This window comes from Physeter macrocephalus, chromosome 11 (assembly GCF_002837175.3).
Source record: "Physeter macrocephalus isolate SW-GA chromosome 11, ASM283717v5, whole genome shotgun sequence".
In the NCBI taxonomy this organism is placed as follows: Eukaryota; Metazoa; Chordata; class Mammalia; order Artiodactyla; family Physeteridae; genus Physeter; species Physeter macrocephalus.
The window spans coordinates 104791713-104812948 of record NC_041224.1 but is presented as its reverse complement, the minus strand read 5'-3'; the positions used below and the strand labels follow the sequence as shown (position 1 = coordinate 104812948).

Sequence of the window (21236 nt, the reverse complement as noted above, 5' to 3'; positions counted from 1 at the left end):
CACTACCCGCTGAGCCTATGAAAGATGCTGAAGGTGATGACCATCATGGCATAATGAATGTTCCTGACACTGAGCCAGCATCCATTTGACCATCCTTCCTTGTTAACAGAACTCTCCTTTTGTACCGATATCTGCCTCTCTGCCTTATGGCCCATGTTCCTCTGTGAAAGGACCCAACACCACTACAAAGGTGGCTCCGTTGACTGAGTCACCAGCACATGTTATTTTCTAGGTCACACTCATCGGTTCATAAGTCGACCCATGATCGAGTTCTCCAATCAAAGGTGATCTCAGAATCCTTGCCTCGAATATCAGGGCAGAAGAAACTTTCTTGCTTTTCCCTTGGACACTGTAATGCATGGATGTAAGGCCCAGAACTACAGCCACCATGCTGGCTGGGGACGTGAGAAGAGCCAAGGGATTAACTCAACCAGGGCCTGGCTCCATCTCTAAACCTCCAGATACGCCAGTCAAAAAAGTCCCTTGTCAGCTACTCTACCTGAATTGGGTTTTCTGTTCTTTTTTGATGAAAGCATCTGAAATGATAATTGTGGAGGTGAAGTTCCTACGTATGACCTGTGCTTTGTATTTTCACTTCAGAAGCTGAGAGGGATACCAACTTCTAAGTATCAGAACATTAAACTGAGCACTGCTTTAGTGAATTCTTATATTCCCTTCCCTTACCCCGTGAAGTAGGAATTATTATTCTCTTTTTTACAGAGAAGAAAACGGAAACATACAGAAGTTACAGAAATTTGCCTAACGTCATTAGTAGTAAATGAGCGAGCAGGGATTCAAACCTTGCCTGCTAGAATCTAAACCCATCTACTTTACCATCTTAATGCTGCTTACTCTCAATAGCTTCATAAAATTCAGAAAAATAGTTATCTTTATGAATGCTTTAAATTTATATTATACTGCTTAGATGTTCTCTTAATAAACTCCAAAATGGATTCAGAAATAAATCCTCAAAATCATAAAGCTTTAGCTCTTTCTCTAACTGACTCTGAGCCGGGCACATTAGTTACTCTCTCAGAGCCTTGGATTCTTTACCAATAAAATGAAGTGAACAATATACAATCCGTGTTGAAGAAAATGAATGGGAGTGTGGTCTAGTGACAAGCGTGCGGGGTACTTTGTTTCCGCTCTGCCTGTGTGACTTTGGTCAAGATGCTTTACCTCTCTGTGTCTCTGTTCACTTCTATGAAGTCAAGTCACTTGTGGCTTTATATTCTATGATTCTGTGTCTATCCAACCCACTGAGCTCTTGAAAGGGTGGTTCTAATTTATTAAAATGGTGAATGAATGCCTATGGCTTCATCGGGTAAAACTGATGAGCACCAAGAAATTTACCACTGCTTTTTAATTCTACCCAGCTTGCTCTTACCCATGATGTTACCCAGCTTGCTCTTACTAATAGTAAAACCTGAGATTGAGGAAGTAAAATCTTAAAATGCCAGCAGTTACTGACCATGGTGAGGAAGTGGTCATTATCAAAGCATCACTGCACACCGCTAATCACTTACGTCGGGGAGATGAGCTGTGGAAACTTGATGGCCTTTCTGATGACTGTCCTGATTGCTGGAGGAGAAAGAGCCCTTCCTATGTCAGGGGTCAGATGGCACAATATCACTCTTCAGATTTAGTTGGGAAGATTTACTGGGGAAAGTCTCATGCCCTCTGTGGTCTGAGCTCCAGAGCTTCCTCAGGGCTGAAAGTCTGGTCTGTGTTACAAAGTATCCAAATACCTAGACTTCTGAGCAAAGAAGGTCAGGGAGAAAGTTAAATCCATCCACTCCAAGGAGGTTTGGAAAATTCATCATGCTAATTTCTCTGAACTTGCCTGGTGCCTCTCTGGCTCGGGCTGTGCACTTGGTGTCACTTTTGCCTCATTTCAGTAGAACAAGGATGCTATTGAGATCACTGAGAACAAGGTTAAAAGGCCCTGAAAACCTGAAAGGCAAAGCCTGCAAAGACAACTGGACATTGTTGTTCTCAGAAAGAACCGCTCTGTTTACGACGGGGCCCAATGAACAGGCACTGGCTGTCAGACCCCCAGAGGCATGTGATACACAAGCGCCCCACCGCCTGGCTCTGCAGCAAGCAGCTGAACGTCTAAGAAAGCAGCCAGCTCTCGTTCATCTCAGCTCTCCATTTAATTTTGGGACATGTCTCCTTGTTTCCTTCTCTATGGGCTTCCTTGGCTGAGGAATAAGGATCAAAGTTCAGGCTGCTTGCTAGAACATTCTACTTCTCACAACAGTAGTAGCCAATATTTACTAAGAGCTTCCTGTGTGTCAGACTCTGTGCTAAATGCTGTATCTGAATCATCACTTAACCCTCACGACCACCACGTAAGAATAGAAAAGACAGATGCGGCAGGAACTGAGTTTCTCCAACACGGACGGCCGTTGTTAGACTAATCCTCACTTTATTTTTTATGTCGGCAAAGAAGCACTTCAATTTAATAAATGAACCAAGGATCTGGTAAATAGGGGGTCTGCTGAGGCAGTGGGGGAGTGAGTGCTGTACAGGAGACGGAGCCTCTCACCTCTCTGCACAGCTGGACCCTACAAACCGCCCAGTCTCGCTGGCCTGGCTGCCCTGGCCCTTGGCTCTCAGGGCATGCCATACGGGGACAGTCTCGTGGCGGCTGGCTATTTCTGCTAAATCTGTTTCCCTCCCTCAGCGGTTTTCTACCTTGGCCAGAGCATCCCCACTTGTGAAGCAGACTGCTTCACCCCCAGCACCGTTTCCCCAGCTGGCTGGCCACCCCCTCCCGTTAGAGGCAGCCCTGCAAAGCACCAGTGGGGCTCAAGGTGCCGGTCCTGCCAGCCCATCTCGGCAGCCTCCTGGGGTCTCATCCATCATATGGAGATAATTAGCCTGTTGTTTCTAAAATAGTCAACCAGCCTCATAATCACTTTCTCAAAAACACTCAGGCGATTAAATGACCGATGATGACGACAGGGCAAAGAGCACAGAGAGAACAGATGATGTTTGCTGATGTGTTAGGGAGGGAAATCTCTGAAATGAAGATGAAGCAGATGGGACAGCAAAGGACTCAGGGACCTGAGGTCTCTGTCTTTACTCTGTTGGGAAAGCACTCAGATTGCTTTTATTTTAGTTTCTATGTCTTATTCACTGTTCAGAATAAACTGACGGTGAGGCAAACTCCCAGCCATGCATCCTTGATGTCTGTGCTTCCCTTCACTCCCTCCTGCCCTCGCCCAGCATCCCTGCACGGTTCTGAAAGAGCAGGGTCCCTGCCCTGGATATGGAGCTCGATTCCCATCTTGGCCTCTTTTTCACGTGTTGCAAGAACCTTGTCCAAATTATTTTGCTTCTCTCAGGCTTAGCTGCCTAGTGTACAACATGGGAATCTGGCTGCCACTATATCTGGCTGTTTGTTGTGGGATAAACTCAGATGAGGTAAAACTCAGGTTCTAGCACAGAACCTGGCACAAAGCTGGTGCTCAGTGGATGGTAGTTTTTCCCTCTCCTGACAGACTCTCTTCCCCATCACAAGAATGCAAGCTACTCCGAGGGTGGGCCTCACATCGACTGATCAAACAGATGCAGAACACCTGTTATGCATGGATTTCTGTGGCGCTCTGGACTGGGAGCCAGTGCATGATCACAATGAGTTCTGACCCTGCTCTGCCATCTATCGGTGGGCAAGTCACCGAACGCCTCAGATTCTCCACTTCCTCGTCTCTAAGCTAGGACTCACAACGCCTGTTTCATCTGCCATGCAGGGCTAGCCAGTAGATTGAGACCAGGTGTGGAAAATCTTCTTGTGTCTCCTATGGAGCTAAATAAAAGTTAAGCTCTGCCTCCCCCTACCCCCATGTCTGTTAACACAGTCACCCATCCTGTCCCATCAGCAATGCAAAGACCATCTGTAACCCCTTCCTCTTCCTCATATTTCCAATTGGTTGCCAAGATATGCCAACCCTACTTTTAGAATGTGTCTGACCCCTTGAGCTCACTTCTTGCTGTTAACACCTGTATTAATTTTTTTTTTCTGCTGTGACAAATCAGCACATGCTTGGTGGCAAAACAATACCAATTTACTATCTTACAGTTTTAGAGATAAGAAGTCTGACCCACATATGGGTAAACCCAGACTGGGCTAAAATCATGGTGTGGCAGGGTGCATTTCTTTCTGAAGGCCCTAAGGGAGAAGCCATTTCCTTGCTTTTTCTACCTTCTAGAGGCTTCTGGCATTCCTTGGCTCATGGGCTCTTCCACCAGGAGACTTGAGCCAGGCCCTTCTCATGTCCCCAACCCTCTAACTCTCGTCTGCCACCTTCTTTCACTTTTAAGGACCCTTGTGATTACTTTGGGTCCACTCCAGAAATCCAGGAGATTTCCCTACTTTAAGGCCAGCTGATAAGCAGCCTTAATTCCTTTTGCAATTAAATTTCCCTTTGTCATTTAACATATATATAGGTTCCAGGGATATGGACATCTGTGGGATCACTATCCTGCCTACCACACCACCCTTATTTAAGTCCTCAGAACTTCTCATCTAGGGCACTGCAGTGATGTCCCAATGGGCCCCCATACCTCCAGTGTATCCCCGCTGCAGTCCTTTGGATGGTTATCTTGCTAAAAAAGATTGACCGGTGATAAATACAGTGTCTGAGATATGGCAGGTGATCAACAAACATTTTAATAGCCAAAAAATGCTTGAAATAAGGGCTCACTCTGTGCCAGGCACACTTTAAAGCACTTTGCATATATTAACTAATTTAATCATCGCATCAACCAAACGAGGGAAGCATTAATGCTATGTCCATTGTAATGATGAGAAAACTGAGGCACAGAGACATGGTCACATTGTCACTCTCACAGTGAGAGTGGCAGAGCAAGAATTTAAGACCAGGCAGGCTAACTCCAGAGTCCTGTGCTCATAACTACCTCACTATTTTAAAAAATTTTATTTTTATATATGTGTGTGTGTGTGTGTGTGTGTGTGTGTGTATATATATATATATATATATATATATATATATATATGCCACGCTGCACAGCTTGCGGCATCTTAGTTCCCCGACCAGGCATTGAACCCGGGCCCCTAGCAGTGGAAGCGTGGAGTCCTAACCACTGGACCACCAGGGAAGTCCCTACCTCACTATTACTGAATAAAAGAATAATTTAGTCCTCAAGAACCTTTCATAGTCATTGCTATAATGTTATTATATAAATAATATGGATGGGAATTGGACTCAGGTGGACAAAGGTTTGAATTTTTATGCCACCCCTGTGTGACTCTGGAAAGTTATTTAATCTGTCTTTACTTCAGTTTTTTCAACTGTAAAATAGGAATAATACTGTCAACTGCATATTTTCGTTGTGAGAATTAAATGAGGTAATACTTACAGAAGTGCTTAAGACAATGCTCAGGACACAGTGGGTACCAGGTAAATGTCAACGCCTCCCCCCAGCAGCTGTAAGGCCAAGTAGTATAAAATACACAGGAACAGTAACATGTCACACTCCAAGACTGAAAACAGTTTAACTGCTGGATTTTTCAAGACACTCTGCTCTAACAACCACCCTACCTTTCCAATCTTCCTTATTCTACTCCTCTTATAATTCAGCCAATCTCAACTCATTGCCACTCTTGGAATATGAATTTTTTTTTGCCTCTGGGTTTTGTTGAAGTAGCTCCTTTCACCAAAAATACCTCTCCCTTATATATATCTACCCATCTATGTTCTTTATGGACACTTTTCCAATCCCCCTCCTCTGGTCACCTACGGTCCTTTATCTGTACTTTTACTATAGCACATCTGACCTCATGTTATATCGAGGTGCCTGTCCACACATATTCACTCCTTTGTCTGTGAGGTCCTTGTTTTCTTCATCTTTGTGAGCCTCAAATGACTAACATGCATTGGAGGTCAAAAAGATTTGTGCCGATGAGCTGAATGTGGAAACAAATAAGGTGTGGTCCCAGTACTAAGTCCCAGTAAGAAAATAAACAGGTATACAGATACTCCACCTGAGGTGGAAAGTCACACATGCCCTGTTAGAAATTCCACAATGTGGCAGGGTCAGGGTGATGGAGGATGAGATTGAAAAAAAGACAACATGGAGGAGGTATCTGTGTTTGTCTCAGGGAGAAGCTGTTTGGAGAGAATCTAAAGAGGCTTAGAAATACTGCCTAAGTGCCACAGATATACTTACTGCTAAGATATCTTACTTTGTGTGTGAGTATTTGTGCTGGGGCCCAAGACTTATTTTGGTGGCGACCAGTAGACTTTTTTCCCCTCCTCAGCATGAGAAAAGGCTACAGCATTTAGGTGGGGGGAGAATTTTGGTCTAGGGCTCAGATTATTGAGTGACTGGGTGAGAGCTGATACAGGTAGCAGCTTTCTTTGCAGAGAGATTATGAAAAAACCTGCCATGGAGAAAGCACTCAGAGAATGACAGAGGTCAGGAAGGCACCAACTTTGAGCTGTGAAGTGACAGGTGATTTTTATTTTGTTAAATTTAGAATTTTGCAGAAAGAGCTGGTTGGCCTCTTCTGGAGGGATAACTCAGGGGCTACAGATTTCTATTCAAGGAAACCCTACTTAAATTGTAGTGTGCGAGAAGCACTGGCCTCCAACGAACAGACAAAAGATTTTCTAGGGAATGTGATGGATTGGGATATTAAAAAAGAAATGTGACTTACTATGGTGGGCTGCTACTGTTAGAGGGTGTTTTTTTTTAACCTCTTCACTATCATATAATCTTTTGATCAGATTGTAACAACTTCCATCACAATATGACTTGGAATTAGTTTGGGTAAATCCCTGTAACACTGAACCAGTTAGCAGGATTCTTATGGGTTTCAGGACACTGGCTTCCTCTTTCCTAAAAGCTGAGGTCCCCTGCAGTTTATCTGGCCAACACCAACTGCTCGTAGAGGAGAAGTTGCACCACCTGCCCTGAAAACCCTGAGTCCAGATCTTTGGCTGGGTTAACTTTTTGATGTTAAAATTTTGACTTCTGTTGGGTTCAGATTCCCACACATAACAATGAGTCACAGGAGTGAGTTACCTCACAGATGCAGTAAGCAAGATAAAAAGATGAAGGTTTTAAGAAGCCATTCTGTATGTATTGATAATATGTATAATATGTGGGTTGAAGGCTCATGGATACATATGCTGAAAAATTCTTTGGCAAATGTCGTGTCATGGGACAATGGAAACAGCGTGGAATCAGAGTCAGAAGACCTCAATCAAGTCACAGCTTTACTCATCTTGTTAACATTCTAGATCTGGAAATTTTTCTGGAACCAGGTAAGGGTGGAAAGAATTAGTGAATGAACAAATATCCCTTAACTCTTCCAAGTCCTATGTTCATCACCTACGCAATGGAGTAGTGAAAAAAAACTAACAGCAGTAAACTAATATATATGAAGTATTTGGTAAACTGTCAGTTCACTATAGCATGCAATTCTCATTATCTAAACTTTTAATATTTTATCAAATGCAAGGGTAAGAGAAATCATAAGCAGTAACATGGGCAAAGTTACCAATATTTTAAAGGATTAGAAACCTTTATGGCAACTGGCTATGCATTCAGAAACATCATTTCCATTCAATCAAGTGAAAAACAATTTTGGGGGGTATGGCAGTTAAACCATCCCCAAGATTTTCTCTCAAAATGTCAGCCCTGAGTGAGGAGCTTTATGTCCCTGGAACATCTGTCAGGAAACCCGTATGCTGACAACCAGACATGCTGGCCACCTTCTATTTCTACTTCTGGGATTGCAGGAAAGAAGACTTATGACACAAAGCTTGAACCTCTCAGAATTCTGCTTGTGGAATGGAAGCAGCATGGGGCGCACCATGGAGTCTCATGCTGGGGTAGCCTTTCAGGTTTGCACATCCTGCCAGAACAGACAGAACATAATCTTTCTGCCTGAGGCCCAGGGTAGCAATGCTAAAGATTGCAGTCCTTAGAGCCTGGATACCATTCTTAGAGTTAGGGAGACTTCACAGAGCTAGGTGACTTAATCTAAGTGACTCCATTTACCTAACATGAAGCGGTCACCTTGGAGGAACCCCTGGTTGTGACATATTGTGTTAGAAAGAAGCAATCACTTTCAACACTGACTCTCCGCCGGGAATATGGGTCAGCTCAGCCTATTTTTAGTTCTGCTTTGGCAGTACCACAAAGGGAGTCTAAACTCACTTTTTTGGACCTTTGAATCATGCTGGCCTGTCCTCACCAAAGACCCCCCCGCCATGGTGACAAATAGGACCGACCAAGGGTTGCCAGTGCAACTACTGCCAAGTACCCCAGACACTCTTCCAGAGGCTTCTACACTTCTGCTGATAAGTGCAGAGGATTCTTTCCCTTCAGAGATAGTCTGACAAAGATGGAAGGTCAATAGAAAGGGCAATAAGATGTATGAACCCCAAAGCAGTGTTTTCAAACAAACTGATCACATCTTGACAGTCTATTGCTCTAGTCTATAATTTTTTTTTTTTTTTTTGCGGTACGCGGGCCTCTCACTGTTGTGGCCCCTCCCGTTGCGGAACACAGGCTCTGGACGTGCAGTCTCAGTGGCCATGGCTCACGGGCCTACCCGCTCCGCGGCATGTGAGATCTTCCCGGACCGGGGCACGAACCCGTATGCCCTGCATCGGCAGGCGGACTCTCAACCACTGCGCCACCAGGGAAGCCCTCTAGTCTATAATTTGAAAGCATGTTCTAAGATGGATAGGAACAGGGAATAAGATAAAAGGCAACTATATTAAACCTGGGAAATTCCTTCTCCTTTAGACAGTGAAATATTTGCAGAATTTGGTACTATGGAGCAGACTGATTATAATATGCAGACAATCTTCCTCTTGAAATGTTAATGGTAATGGACAGTCAACTGCCTTGCAGAGCAAATTATGATCTTGTTTCAACATGGGTCGAAATGGTAGGAGTCATCTGTACTATAAGGATTAGAGAAATGATTTGAACAAGGTTCGTGGATGTTGAAAAACAGAAGGTCCAATTCCTCTGGGATGTTATATTAGGAAAATCATAGATAAAAACCAACCCCCCCCTCCAAACCCCACATCTTATTCCCTTTACTTCTGCCTTATTATTATTACGTTATTTCCTTGCTGGGGCAATTTTCAATGCTAAGGAACCACAAACAAAAGTGACAGAAACAACAGTGGTTAGAAGAGGAAGATTATGAAAACATAAAAGAAGAAACAGAAATCTGTTTACAGGCATTTAAAAGTAGACAGACAAAAGCAGACCCACCAAGCAATCCATCCCTAAAAGACGACTCAAAGTACGTTCCTTAAGTCAGAAGAAAAGCATAGACCCAAACATATAGCAATAAGTTCTACAAATTATAACAGAATGCTTCCTTGAAGCTAGCTAAGAAGCAGCCCTTCTCTATCCCACAGTATTTGCTTAGAAAGTCTGTGATCTTAATTAAGTCTTAGAAGAGCTCCAGGTTGGGGTCTGTGTGACTGAAAGGCACTGGAACTTACTAGGGCATCTCTCCTCCTCCTCTGTCGGCTGTTTCTTCTCTGGCTTGGAAAAGCCTTTGATTTTATACACCAAGGCACGGAATTTTCCAGTCCAGGAGGCGTCCTCCTCCTCCTCTTCCTCTTCCTCCAGGGGAACCCCTAGGCAAGTCACATAACAGAGTGATAACCTCAAACAGTACATGAAGCCACCAGATGATGGAAAGAACATAGAAACACTGCTTTCCACCCTTTGGAACTTTCTAAGGATACTATAGGCAGCCTCCCATAAGTATTTATCTACATCATGTCTTTTGGCAAGTTTTTTAAAAAGATGATTTCTTGTATACAAGAACATTAAGTCATTTCAATCCCAAGACTTAACTTTTTCTAACCCATACCCAAAATGGGCTCTAGAGTGTCCAAAAAGAAAGAGTTAACCATGAGTTACTTCAAATGAAAAAGTCATCTCTTATCCACATAGTACTCAATCCACCCATGTACAAGCAGCACAATTGCTGAGAGCCACTTTAAAACGAGCAGATATGTATCTAAGCAGGGATGGCTGGTTTAGAATCCTTAAGGGCAGACGTGGCCATACTTATATCATTGCAGAAGCTAAAAAGCAAAGGGGATCAGAATCTTGGCTCAGCTGGGAGCAGAGTCCCAACTATCTAACTTGAGGTAAACTGGGTGAGTTTTATATAAAGATCAGTTCTTTTCTTTCCTTCTTTAGAGACCCAGTTCTCCCTCAGATCTCAGCAAAATTTCTTCTAGGTAGTAGTTTCAGTTATGTATTATGCCAGGATGATGTCTTGTATCTTCTCTGACCCAAATAGTTTTGGAGAGAATCATTTCTTGGACAATTAGTATTGTAATTTAAAATAGAAAACTAACTTCGCAATCCCCCCCACCCCGAGCTTCTAATGAAGGAATCATGAACAGACTTGTCTTTCATAAAGCTTTTATCTCGGAAGCTCACCGCAGTGAATGAGAAGGTCCTCGTGGAAGTCATACAGCTCCTCCCGGATCTCTTTGGGGCACGGGCAGTTCTCCCCCAGTTGAAAGTTAAGAAGCATGTTGATCTTTGAGGGACAAAGAAGAATGGGTAGTTGGTTCTCAGTGTCTGTCCAAAGAACTCAGATCCAACCTTAGTCAGACACCTAATATTTCTTTGCAAATTTTATTTAACTCGATTATTATTATCATTTTTTTTTGGTAAAGATGGCCAACATTTAAAAGTAGCTTTCTATAACTGAATCACTTTGCTGCACATCTGAAACATTGTAAATCAACTATACTTCAATAAAAAATAAAACATAAAAATTTTAAAAAAGGGTACAAACTTCCAGTTGTAAGATGAATAAGTCCTGGGGATGTAATGTATAGCATAGTGACAGTAGTTAACAATACTGTACTTGAAAATTGCTAAGAGAGTAGATCTTAAAAGTTCTCATCATAAGAAAAAGAAATTCATAACTATGTGAGGTGATAGATGTTAACTAAGCTTACTGTGGTGATCATTTCACAATATATACATATATCAAATGATTATGTTGTATACCTTAAACTATACAGTGTTAGAAGTTAACCAGATCTCAATAACTGGGAACAAACCCCCACTACAAATAAAAAAAGAAAAAAAAAATTCCAGCAATATTGCTTTGCATCACCAAGATACTATCTCTGCTCTCTGTCTTTAGAATAATTATTTTGGTGACTATGGCTCTAATTCCTGTCTTTAAGAAAGAATGCATGATTCTGAGAAAAAAATCATGCATCCAGGGCATTTTAAATGATCTTTGGAGAGATGAGTCATGAGAATACAAAGATGTAAAAAATACACTAATGAAATAAAGCCATAAACTATGAGATGCTAAAAAAAAAAAAAGTAGCTTTCACTTTTTTCTGATTATAAAGGTAATTTATTAATTACACAAAACTTGGAGATTACCTAAAGAAGAAAATTTACTGTGTTCTCCCCACTCAAAGGCAGCCACTGTTAATATTTTAGTTAATATCTTTATGTATGCAGATTGAGATCACACTCTAAATAAACTTTTTTGAAACTCAAATTTTCCACTTAATTTATCTCGAGCATTTTAAAATTTTCTTAACCTGATCTTTAACAGGTGCATTACATTTCATCATAAGGATGAACAGCAGTTTATATAAAATGCATGTAACATTAATGATCTGCTATGAAATATTTAAGTTGTTTTCATTTTTTTTATCCTTGTAAAATAAAGTTGGTTTGAATTTCTCTGATCATTTTCTTAGGATAAACTCAGAGAAGCAAAATGCCTGGACCAAAAGGTTTGAACTTTTTTTTTTTTTTTTTCCTCTTAATGGAAGCATCAAGACATTGATGTTTATTCAGGTGAGCATTACCTATGATTATGTGAACATGTCACATTCATCACATTCCTTTTGGGCTTCCGGTTCATTGATCTTACCCACTTCCTTAAATTACTACTTGGCTAATAAGGAAAGGGCAAGAAAGAGTCCAAAAGACAGTAATAACATTAGCAGCAGTGAGGCTTCCCAGTAAGAACCCTGCCACGGTCATACTCTTAACGTCTTCTCCGCGTGAGGTTGGGTTTATTTCATGCTCCGGCAGCAAGGTGTGTGATGCAGGGTGTGCGGGCGGCAGAGGAGGGGCCCTGGCGTCCCCTCACTCGGAGCCAGAGTGACACACAGGAAGGGGAGACAGCAGGCAGAGGCCTGGGCCGTAGTGTATGTACGTGGGGGCCACACTCACTGGGACGTCATCAGCTCCATGCTTTTCTCCTTTGCCTCTCCCCATCCCTCAAGACGGGGTTAGGCGCCCCACTGCACACTCCTGGAGCGCCCTGCGCCTCTCCTGTTACTGCACTTCCCGCACTGCTGTGCGATTAGTGTCTCACTTATCCACAGCCACCCTTGCCTCCTTTGAGGCTTTAGTTGGCTTGTCCCTGAGTGTGTGAAGTAGGGATTGAAGAGCTTGTTCTTATGTACACTGCAATCATTAGGCCCTGGAAACTTGGAGTTGGGCTTGAATCCTAAAACGTGCTCCTATTTGTACCTACTCCACCACTCTATTTAAATGCTTTAAGCTAGACAGGCTGTTTTGTTTACCAAGAAATGTATTAATCATTTATAAAAGCCATTTAAAAAGCCATACATTTAAGAAGACAGCAAAGAACAACACTTTGAAAACGTCATTTTTTAAAAAACCATCAGTGAATATGTACTTTAAAAATCTACAGAGAACTTTTTTCATTTTGTATTTGTTCCAGAGCATTCAAGCTGACAGTACAAAATAGGAGCTCATCAAACAGCACATGAAGATAGACCAGGAGCATTCATGCATCCAGAAAAACAGAATAGCTTCTAAATCTCCATATATTCCCCAGTTAAGGGAAACCAGTAGAATGTACATTTCTAGTGTACATTTTAGTGGCATTTGGGGATTTAGCACTTATAGTTCTAACACCTGGGGACGACTCCTAGGGTTCACAACATGTTTTTGAAACCTAAGTGCTATGAGGCTGGAGTGTGAACAAGTCACTGAGCTGATGAAGAACAGACCACTGTCAACACAGCCCTGCTGTTTTCAACTTTCCTTCACATGTCGGAGACCATATTGTAATTGCACCTACAAATCTGAAAATTCACAGAGGACTAGATGATGTACTGCCCATGAATGTCAAAGGCAATTGGAAATCACCTAGTTCCATACACAGACAGGTTTGTTTCCAGGAAAAAGAGACCAAAGCACAGAAGCAGAGGACAAGAAAACATTTTAGATGATATTATATTCTCATGATAATATCCTCTCTACGTGAGGTCGGCTTGTTAGACCTTGACCTTACATCAAGCATATGCTAAAGGGACCTTACATACACTTTGAAAAGGGAAGACACGAATCAAATAAAACTAACTAGCTTGAAAGCAATAAGGGAGAACTGAACTTAAAAACTTCCACACTGGTTTCAACAATAATTTGTTTGCAGAACAAGGAAAAGTTCCTAACTATATTTGTACCCCTTCTTTATCAACTCCAGACTACCACATCCTTTTCCAAAACTGTCAGTCACACACATACACATTCGCATCTTGTGTTTGGATCTGGCCCTCAGGCGATTTTAGCCAGCCGCTCCTCCAAGTCCTGGATGGCAGCAGAGCCAGCGTCCCCTCTTCCGCCCTTAGCACTGCACTCCAGGAACTCCACTTTGAGGGGCAACTGTGAGAATTCAAATTCTTTGCCTTTCTTTCCCAGCGGAGCACTGGCAGTGCTAGAACTGTCCAGTATGCTGGGGGCAGCCGAACGGGTGACTTGTAAAGTATCGATTTCTTTTTCAAGCTGCTGCTGAATTAACTTTGCTGATTTTGCCATTGTAATGTCTTGCTTATTGCAAGCGATTAAGAATGACGGTGTGTGGGCTTCCCTGGTGGCGCAGTGGTTGAGAGTCCGCCTGCCGATACAGGGGACGCGGGATCAAAGAATAAATGATAATAATCACTCCTTTGTCACTCCTTAGAACAGCCTGGTAAGGGAGACTAATGAAAATGCTGGAATATAAACAAATTTTAAGATTTAAAATCCTTAATTTATAGTTCATTAGCAATTGTCTCTCATCCTCAGTAATAACAATGGTAGATAACTGTATTAATTCTTAGTAGCAATCCCAGAAAAATCTCAACTATTATTGCCAGAAAACATGATAGTACCTTGCTTATTGCAAGCGATTAAGAATGACGGTGTGTTCTTCAGACCAATACTGTCAAGGAGGACTTGATACAGAAACTCTGCCACATCTTTCACCTCTCGCTGGAAGGCTGCACTATCCACAACAAACACAATAGCACTGGCTGAAGCCTTAAACCGCTCTAAGAACTGAAGTCTCAAGCTCTCATGGCCAGGGAGGTCAATCAAGGTCAGGCTAGTGCCCCTGTTATTGTTGACTCTGTAGACAGCAGAGCTGTCAGTGATGGAAGTCTGAGTGTCTCTGTAAAGGCCTGTTAACAATCTGACAAAAAGCAATGTTTTCCCGGAGTCAAAAAGGCCAACAAGAACAGCTCTTTGACTGCTCCTTCTACTCCGGATGAACTTCCAGAACACCAGCGTCAGCAGCACGGCAACGAGCGCCACCACGACTGACAGCAGCGTCGGGTCCCTCTGCCGCAGTTCCTGCCGCAAAGAGTCCAGGTAGAGCTGGAAGGCGCCCCCGACACTGCCGCCATTCCCCATCCGCCGGAGCTCCAGAACTTCTGTTTGGTTCTCTTTTAGACTTTTAGTATCTTTAGTAAAGTATTTCTTCTGTTCATTAATTTTATTCCTGAGCTCACTGAACTGCCCTCCTGAGTTCTCTTGTAGCTTGTTTAGTTTCTTCATAACAGCTATTTTGCATTCTCTATCAGTTAGATTACAATCTTCCATGACTTAAGTTTGGCTGCTGGAGAACTGTCATTTTCTTTTTGTTACACCAGGTACTGTGGTTTTACATGGTACTTGACAAACTGTTCCTCTGCCAGTGCATTTGAAGTAGCAAATACCTTTCTTATGTAGGTAAAGCTTTTTTTTTCTCCTTGATTCTTACAGTTCAACAAGTTGGAAAAGAGAGGCCTTTCTTTTCTTTTTCTTGCTATAGCACAGGTTTTGGGCTTTTCTTACCTGAGCTGCCTCTGACTATATTTGAGAATTGGCACTTTCCACCCTCTACTACCTCTGCCAGATGTGTCACTGGTACCCTCACTGTCACTGCTTGAGCTCTGCTGCTGGAGGGGGGTGTGGGGAAAAGTGAAGGAGACAGAGTCATGGGCACCTTCGCCACATCTGGGGTTGTCGGGTTTGGGTGCAGCACTGCCGTGAGCCAGGGGACTGGGGTCACAGGCCCCACCACCACTGCTGCTGCGGGGTTCCCTGTGGCCAAAGGAGCTACTGCAGCCAGGAGGCTGGAGCCATGTGTGCTGTCTTCCCTGTTGCTACAGGGTTCTCTGGGGCTTCAGGCTCAGCCACTGTGGCCAGAGGCTAAGATTGCAGACATTCTTCCACTGTTCCCCCAGTTCTACCTCCTCTATGCGTTCTAGTCCACCCACCTTCAGATGTAGACTTGTGGATTTCTCCAGCATCCTAGTGTGTTGGGCAGAGGAACCTTTGTTGAGTTTTGGATGTTTTACTAGTTGTAGAATGAAGGGGAGAGACAAAGAAGGTGTCTCACACCTCATGATGCTGACATCACTCCTAATCTGATTTTAAAGGTAATAAAACTGAAGCCTAGTTTTACTGGCTGAGACTAAAATGTTTTTCATTCTTATGAGGTTAAAGGAAAACACTTCTGCAAACTCTCCTTGATGAAATGTGCTAGATGGCAAACTTGTTTAAAAGGAGAGACTCCATCCTGTCCTTCCTCAACTGTGTATCTGATATGACATACTGTTGATCTGATGAACTTAACTTGGTAAATTAAAATGATTTATGATTAAAAATAAAACACTGTATCAAAGAATAAATGATAATAATCACTCCTTTGTCACTCCTTAGAACAGCCTGGTAAGGGAGACTAATGAAAATGCTGGAATATAAACAAATTTTAAGATTTAAAATCCTTAATTTATAGTTCATTAGCAATTGTCTCTCATCCTCAGTAATAACAATGGTAGATAACTGTATTAATTCTTAGTAGCAATCCCAGAAAAATCTCAACTATTATTGCCAGAAAACATGATAGTACCTTGCTTATTGCAAGCGATTAAGAATGACGGTGTGTTCTTCAGACCAATACTGTCAAGGAGGACTTGATACAGAAACTCTGCCACATCTTTCACCTCTCGCTGGAAGGCTGCACTATCCACAACAAACACAATAGCACTGGCTGAAGCCTTAAACCGCTCTAAGAACTGAAGTCTCAAGCTCTCATGGCCAGGGAGGTCAATCAAGGTCAGGCTAGTGCCCCTGTTATTGTTGACTCTGTAGACAGCAGAGCTGTCAGTGATGGAAGTCTGAGTGTCTCTGTAAAGGCCTGTTAACAATCTGACAAAAAGCAATGTTTTCCCGGAGTCAAAAAGGCCAACAAGAACAGCTCTTTGACTGCTCCTTCTACTCCGGATGAACTTCCAGAACACCAGCGTCAGCAGCACGGCAACGAGCGCCACCACGACTGACAGCAGCGTCGGGTCCCTCTGCCGCAGTTCCTGCCGCAAAGAGTCCAGGTAGAGCTGGAAGGCGCCCCCGACACTGCCGCCATTCCCCATCCGCCGGGAGTCCGCGGAAGCCATGGCTGAGATCTTGCTACCCAGCACCACAAGGGCCAGGTTTGAACATTTTAATGGCTTTTTTTTCCCTTATGATTTTTTTTTACATCTTTATTGGAGTGTAATTACTTTACAATGTTGTGTTAGTTTCTGCTCAATAACAAAGTGAATCAACTGTATGTATACATATATCCCCATATCCCCTCCCTCTTGAGTCTCCCTCCAACTCTCCCTATCCCACCCCTCTAGGTGGTCACAAAGCACCGAGCTGATCTCCCTGTGCGATGCGGCTGCTTCCCACTAGCTATCTGTTTTACATATGGTAGTGTATATATGTCCATGCCACTCTCTCACTTCGTCCCAGCTTACCCTTCCCCCTCCCCGTGTCCTCAAGTCCGTTCTCTACATCTGCGTCTTTATTCCTGTCCTGCCCCTATGTTCATCGGAACCATTTTTCGTTTTTAGATTCCATACATATATGTTAGCATACGGTATTTGTTTTTCTCTTTCTGACTTACTTCACTCTGTATGACAGACTCTAGGTCCATCTACCTCACTACAAATAACTCAATTTCGTTTCTTTTTATGGCTGAGTAATATTCCATTGTATATATGCGCCACACCTTCTTTACCCATTCATCTGTCGATGGACACTTAGGTTGCTTCCATGTCCTGGCTATTGTAAATAGTGCTGCAATGAACACTGTGGTACATGTCTCTTTTAGAATTATGGTTTTCTCATGATATATGCCCAGGAGTGAGATTGCTAGGTCATATGGTAGTTCTATTTTTAGTTTTTTAAGGAAACTCCATACTGTTCTCCATAGTGGCTGTATCAATTTACATTCCCACCAACAGTGCAAGAGGGTTCCCTTTTCTCCACACCCTCTCCAGCATTTATGGTTTGTAGATTTTTTGATGATGGCCATTCTGGCTGGTGGGAGGTGATACCTCACTGTAGTTTTGATTTGCATTTCTCTAATGATTAGTGACGTTGAGCATTCTTTCATGTGTTTGTTGGCAATTGGTATATCTTCTTTGGAGAAATGTCTGTTTAGGTCTTCCGCCTATTTTTGGACTGGGTTGTTTTTTTGATATTGAGCTGCATGAGCTGCTTGTATAGTTTGGAGATTAATCCTTTGTCAGTTGCTTCTTTTGCAAATACTTTCTCCCATTCTAAGGGTTGTCTTTTTGTCTTGCTTATGGTTTCCTTCACTGTGCAAAAGCTTTTAAGTTTCATTCGGTCCCATTCATTTATTTTTGATTTTATTTCCATTACTCTAGGAGGTGGGTCAAAAAGGATCTTGCTGTGATTTATGTCAGAGTGTTCTGCCTATGTTTTCATCTAAGAGTTTGATAGTGTCTGGCCTTACATGTAGGTCTTTAATCCATTTTGAGTTTATTTATGTGTATGGTGTTAGGAAGTGTTCTAATTTCATTCTTTTACATGTAGCTGTCCAGTTTTCCAAGCATCACTGATTGAAGAGGCTGTCTTTTCTCCATTGTATATTCTTGCCTCCTTTGTCAAAGATAACGTGACCATATGTGTGTGGTTTTGTCTCTGGGCTTTCTATCCTGTTCCATTGATCTATATTTCTATTTCTGTGCCAGTACCATACTGTCTTGATTACTGTAACTTTGTAGTATAGTCTGAAGTCAGGGAGCCTGATTCCTCCAGCTCCGTTTTTCTCTCTCAGGATTGCTTTGGCTATTTGGGCTCTTTTGTGTTTCTATACAAATTGTAATATTTTTTGTTCCAGTTCTGTGAAAAATGCCATAGGTAGTTTGAGAGGGATTGCACTGAATCTGTAGATTGCTTTGGGTACTACAGTGATTTTCCCAATGTTGATTCTTCCAATCCAAGATCATGGTATATGTCTCCATCTGTTTGTATCATCTTTGATTTGTTTCATCAGTGTCTTATAGTTTTCTGAATACAGGTCTTTTGTCTCCTCAGGTAGGTTTATTTGTAGGTATTTTATTCTTTTTGTTGCAGTGGTAAATGGGAGTGTTTCCTTAATTTCTCTTTCTGTTCTTTCATTGCTAGTGTATAGGAATGCAAGAGATTTCTGTGCATTAATTTTGTACCCTGCTACTTTACCAAATTAATTGATTAGCTCTAGTAGTTTTCTGGTAGCATTTTTAGGATTCGCTATGTATAGTATCATGTCATCTGCAAACAGTGACAGTTTTACTTCTTTTCCAATTTGGATTCCTTTCATTTCTTTTTCTTCTCTACTGCCATGGCTAAAACTTTCAAAACTATGTTGAATAACAGTGGTGAAAGTGGGCACCCTTGTCTTGTTCCTGATCTTAGGGGAAATGCTTTCAGTTTGTCACTATTGAGAATGTTGTTGGCTGTGTTTGTTATATATGGCTTTTATTATGTTGAGGTAGGTTCCCTCTATGCCCACTTTCTGGAGGGTTTTTATCATAAATCCATTTTGAATTTTGTCAAAAGCTTTTTCTGCATCTACTGAGAATATCATATGGTTTTTAATCCTTCAATTTGTTAATATGGTGTATCACATTGACTGATTTGCATATACTGAAGAATCCTTGCATTCCTGGGATAAACCGCATTTGATCATGGTGTATGATCCTTTTAATGTGCTGTTGGATTCTGTTTACTAGTTTTTTGTTGAGGATTTTTGCATCTATGTTCATCAGTGTATTGGCCTGTAGTTTTCTTTTTTTGTGACACCTTTGTCTAGTTTTGGTATCAGGGTGATGGTGACCTCGTAGAATGAGTTTGGGAGTGTTCTTCCCTCTCCTATATTTTAGAAGAGTTTGAGAAGGATAGGTGTTAGCTCTTCTCTAAATGTTTGATAGAATTCACCTGTGAAGCCTCCTGGTCCTCAGCTTTTGTTAGTTGGAAGATTTTTAATCACAGTTTCAATTTCAGTGCTTGAGATTGGTCTGTTCATATTTTCTATTTCTTCCTGGTTCCATCTTGGAATATTGTACTTTTCGAAGAATTTGTCCATTTCTTCCAGGTTGTCCATTTTATTGGCATATAGTTGCTTGTAGTAATGTCTCATGATCCTTTGTATTTTTGCAGTGTCACTTGTTACTTCTCCTTTTTCATTTCTAATTCTGTTGATTTGAGTCTTCTCCCTTTTTTTCTTGATGAGTCTGGCTAATGGTTTATCAATTTTGTTTATCTTCTCAAAGAACCAGCTTTTAGTTTTGTTGAACTTTGCTACTGTTTCCTTCATTTCTTTTTCATTTATTTTTGATCTGATCTTTATGATTTCTTTCCTTCGGCTATCTTTGGGGTTTTTGTTGTTGTTGTTGTTGTTCTTCTTTCTCTAATTGCTTTAGGTGTAAGTTTAGGTTGCTTATTTGAGATTTTTCTTCTTTCTTGAGGTAGGATCGTATTGCTATAAACTTCCCTCTTAGAATTGCTTTTGCTGCACCCCATAGGTTTTGGATCATTGTGTTTTCCCTTTTCATGGTTGTTAGCATTTGCCTTACATATTGAGGTGCTCCTGTGTTGGGTGCATAAGCATTTATAATTGTTATATCTTCTTCTTGGATTGATCCCTTGATCATTATGTAGTGTCCTTCCTTATCTCTTGTAACAGTCTTTATTTTCAAGTCTATTTTATCTGATACGAGTATTGCTATTCCAGCTTTCTTTTGTTTTCCACCTGCATGGAATATCATTTTCCATCCCTTCACTTTCAGGCTGTATGTTTGCAGAGTTTCTGCTGAAAGGTCAGCTGTTAACCTTATGGGGATTCTCTTGTCTGTTATTTGTTGCTTTCCCTTGCTGCTTTTAGTAGTTTTTCTTTGTATTTAGTTTTTGATAGTTTGATTAATATGTGTCCTGGCATGTTTCTCTTTGGATTTATACTGTTTGGGGCCACTTTCGGGTAGAATGTTCTATAAATATCAATTAAATCTATCTGGTCTGTTGTGTCATTTAAAACTTGTGTTTCCTTATTTATTTCCTGTTTGGATGATCTGTCCATTGGTGTAAGTGGGGTGTTAAAGTTCCCTTGTATTATTGTATTACTGTTGATCTCCCTTTTCATGGTTGTTAGCATTTGCCTTACATATTGAGGTGCTCCTGTGTTGGGTGCATAAGCATTTATAATTGTTATATCTTCTTCTTGGATTGATCCCTTGATCATTATGTAGTGTCCTTCCTTATCTCTTGTAGTTTGATTAATATGTGTCCTGGCATGTTTCTCCTTGGATTTATACTGTTTGGGACTCTGCGCTTCCTGGACTTGATTGACTATTTCCTTTCCCATGCTAGGGAAGTTTTCAACTATAATCTCTTCAAATATTTTCTCAGACCCTTTGTTTTTCTCTTCTTCTTCTGGGGCCCCTAGAATTTGAATGTTATCCCAGACATCTCTGAGACTGTCCTCAATTCTTTTCATTCTTTTTTTTTTTTTTTTTTTTTTGTGGTACATGGGCCTCTCACTGTTGTGGCCTCTCCCGTTGCGGAGCACAGGCTCCAGATGCGCAGGCTCAGCAGCCATGGCTCACAGGCCTAGCCTCTCA

The 21236-nt window shown here is 41.7% G+C and overlaps 3 protein-coding genes across 14 annotated transcripts in view; all 3 read right to left on the bottom strand.

Annotated features, from left to right (window-relative positions):
• The window catches only part of RYR3 (ryanodine receptor 3), a 570442-nt gene that overhangs the window by 151753 nt on the left and 397453 nt on the right, over positions 1-21236 (bottom strand). For all 12 annotated transcript variants that reach the window (XM_055088336.1, XM_055088341.1, XM_055088340.1 and 9 more), the window contains 2 exons: positions 10465-10567; positions 9507-9644 (listed from right to left, as the gene is read on the bottom strand). In XM_055088336.1, coding sequence (XP_054944311.1) covers positions 9507-9644; positions 10465-10567 — 241 coding nt within the window. The remainder of the gene's footprint in view (positions 1-9506; positions 9645-10464; positions 10568-21236) is intronic.
• LOC102995447 (signal recognition particle receptor subunit beta) lies at positions 12340-14904 on the bottom strand. The gene is made up of 2 exons (XM_055088810.1): positions 14196-14904; positions 12340-13868 (listed from the first exon to the last, which is right to left on the bottom strand). The coding sequence occupies exons 1-2, from the start codon at positions 14902-14904 to the stop codon at positions 13600-13602; spliced, it is 978 nt and encodes a 325-aa protein (XP_054944785.1). The 3' UTR covers positions 12340-13599.
• LOC129392588 (signal recognition particle receptor subunit beta-like) lies at positions 16167-16862 on the bottom strand. Its single transcript, XM_055088809.1, has one exon. It carries the CDS (start codon positions 16740-16742, stop codon positions 16167-16169), a length of 576 nt encoding a protein of 191 aa, XP_054944784.1. The 5' UTR covers positions 16743-16862.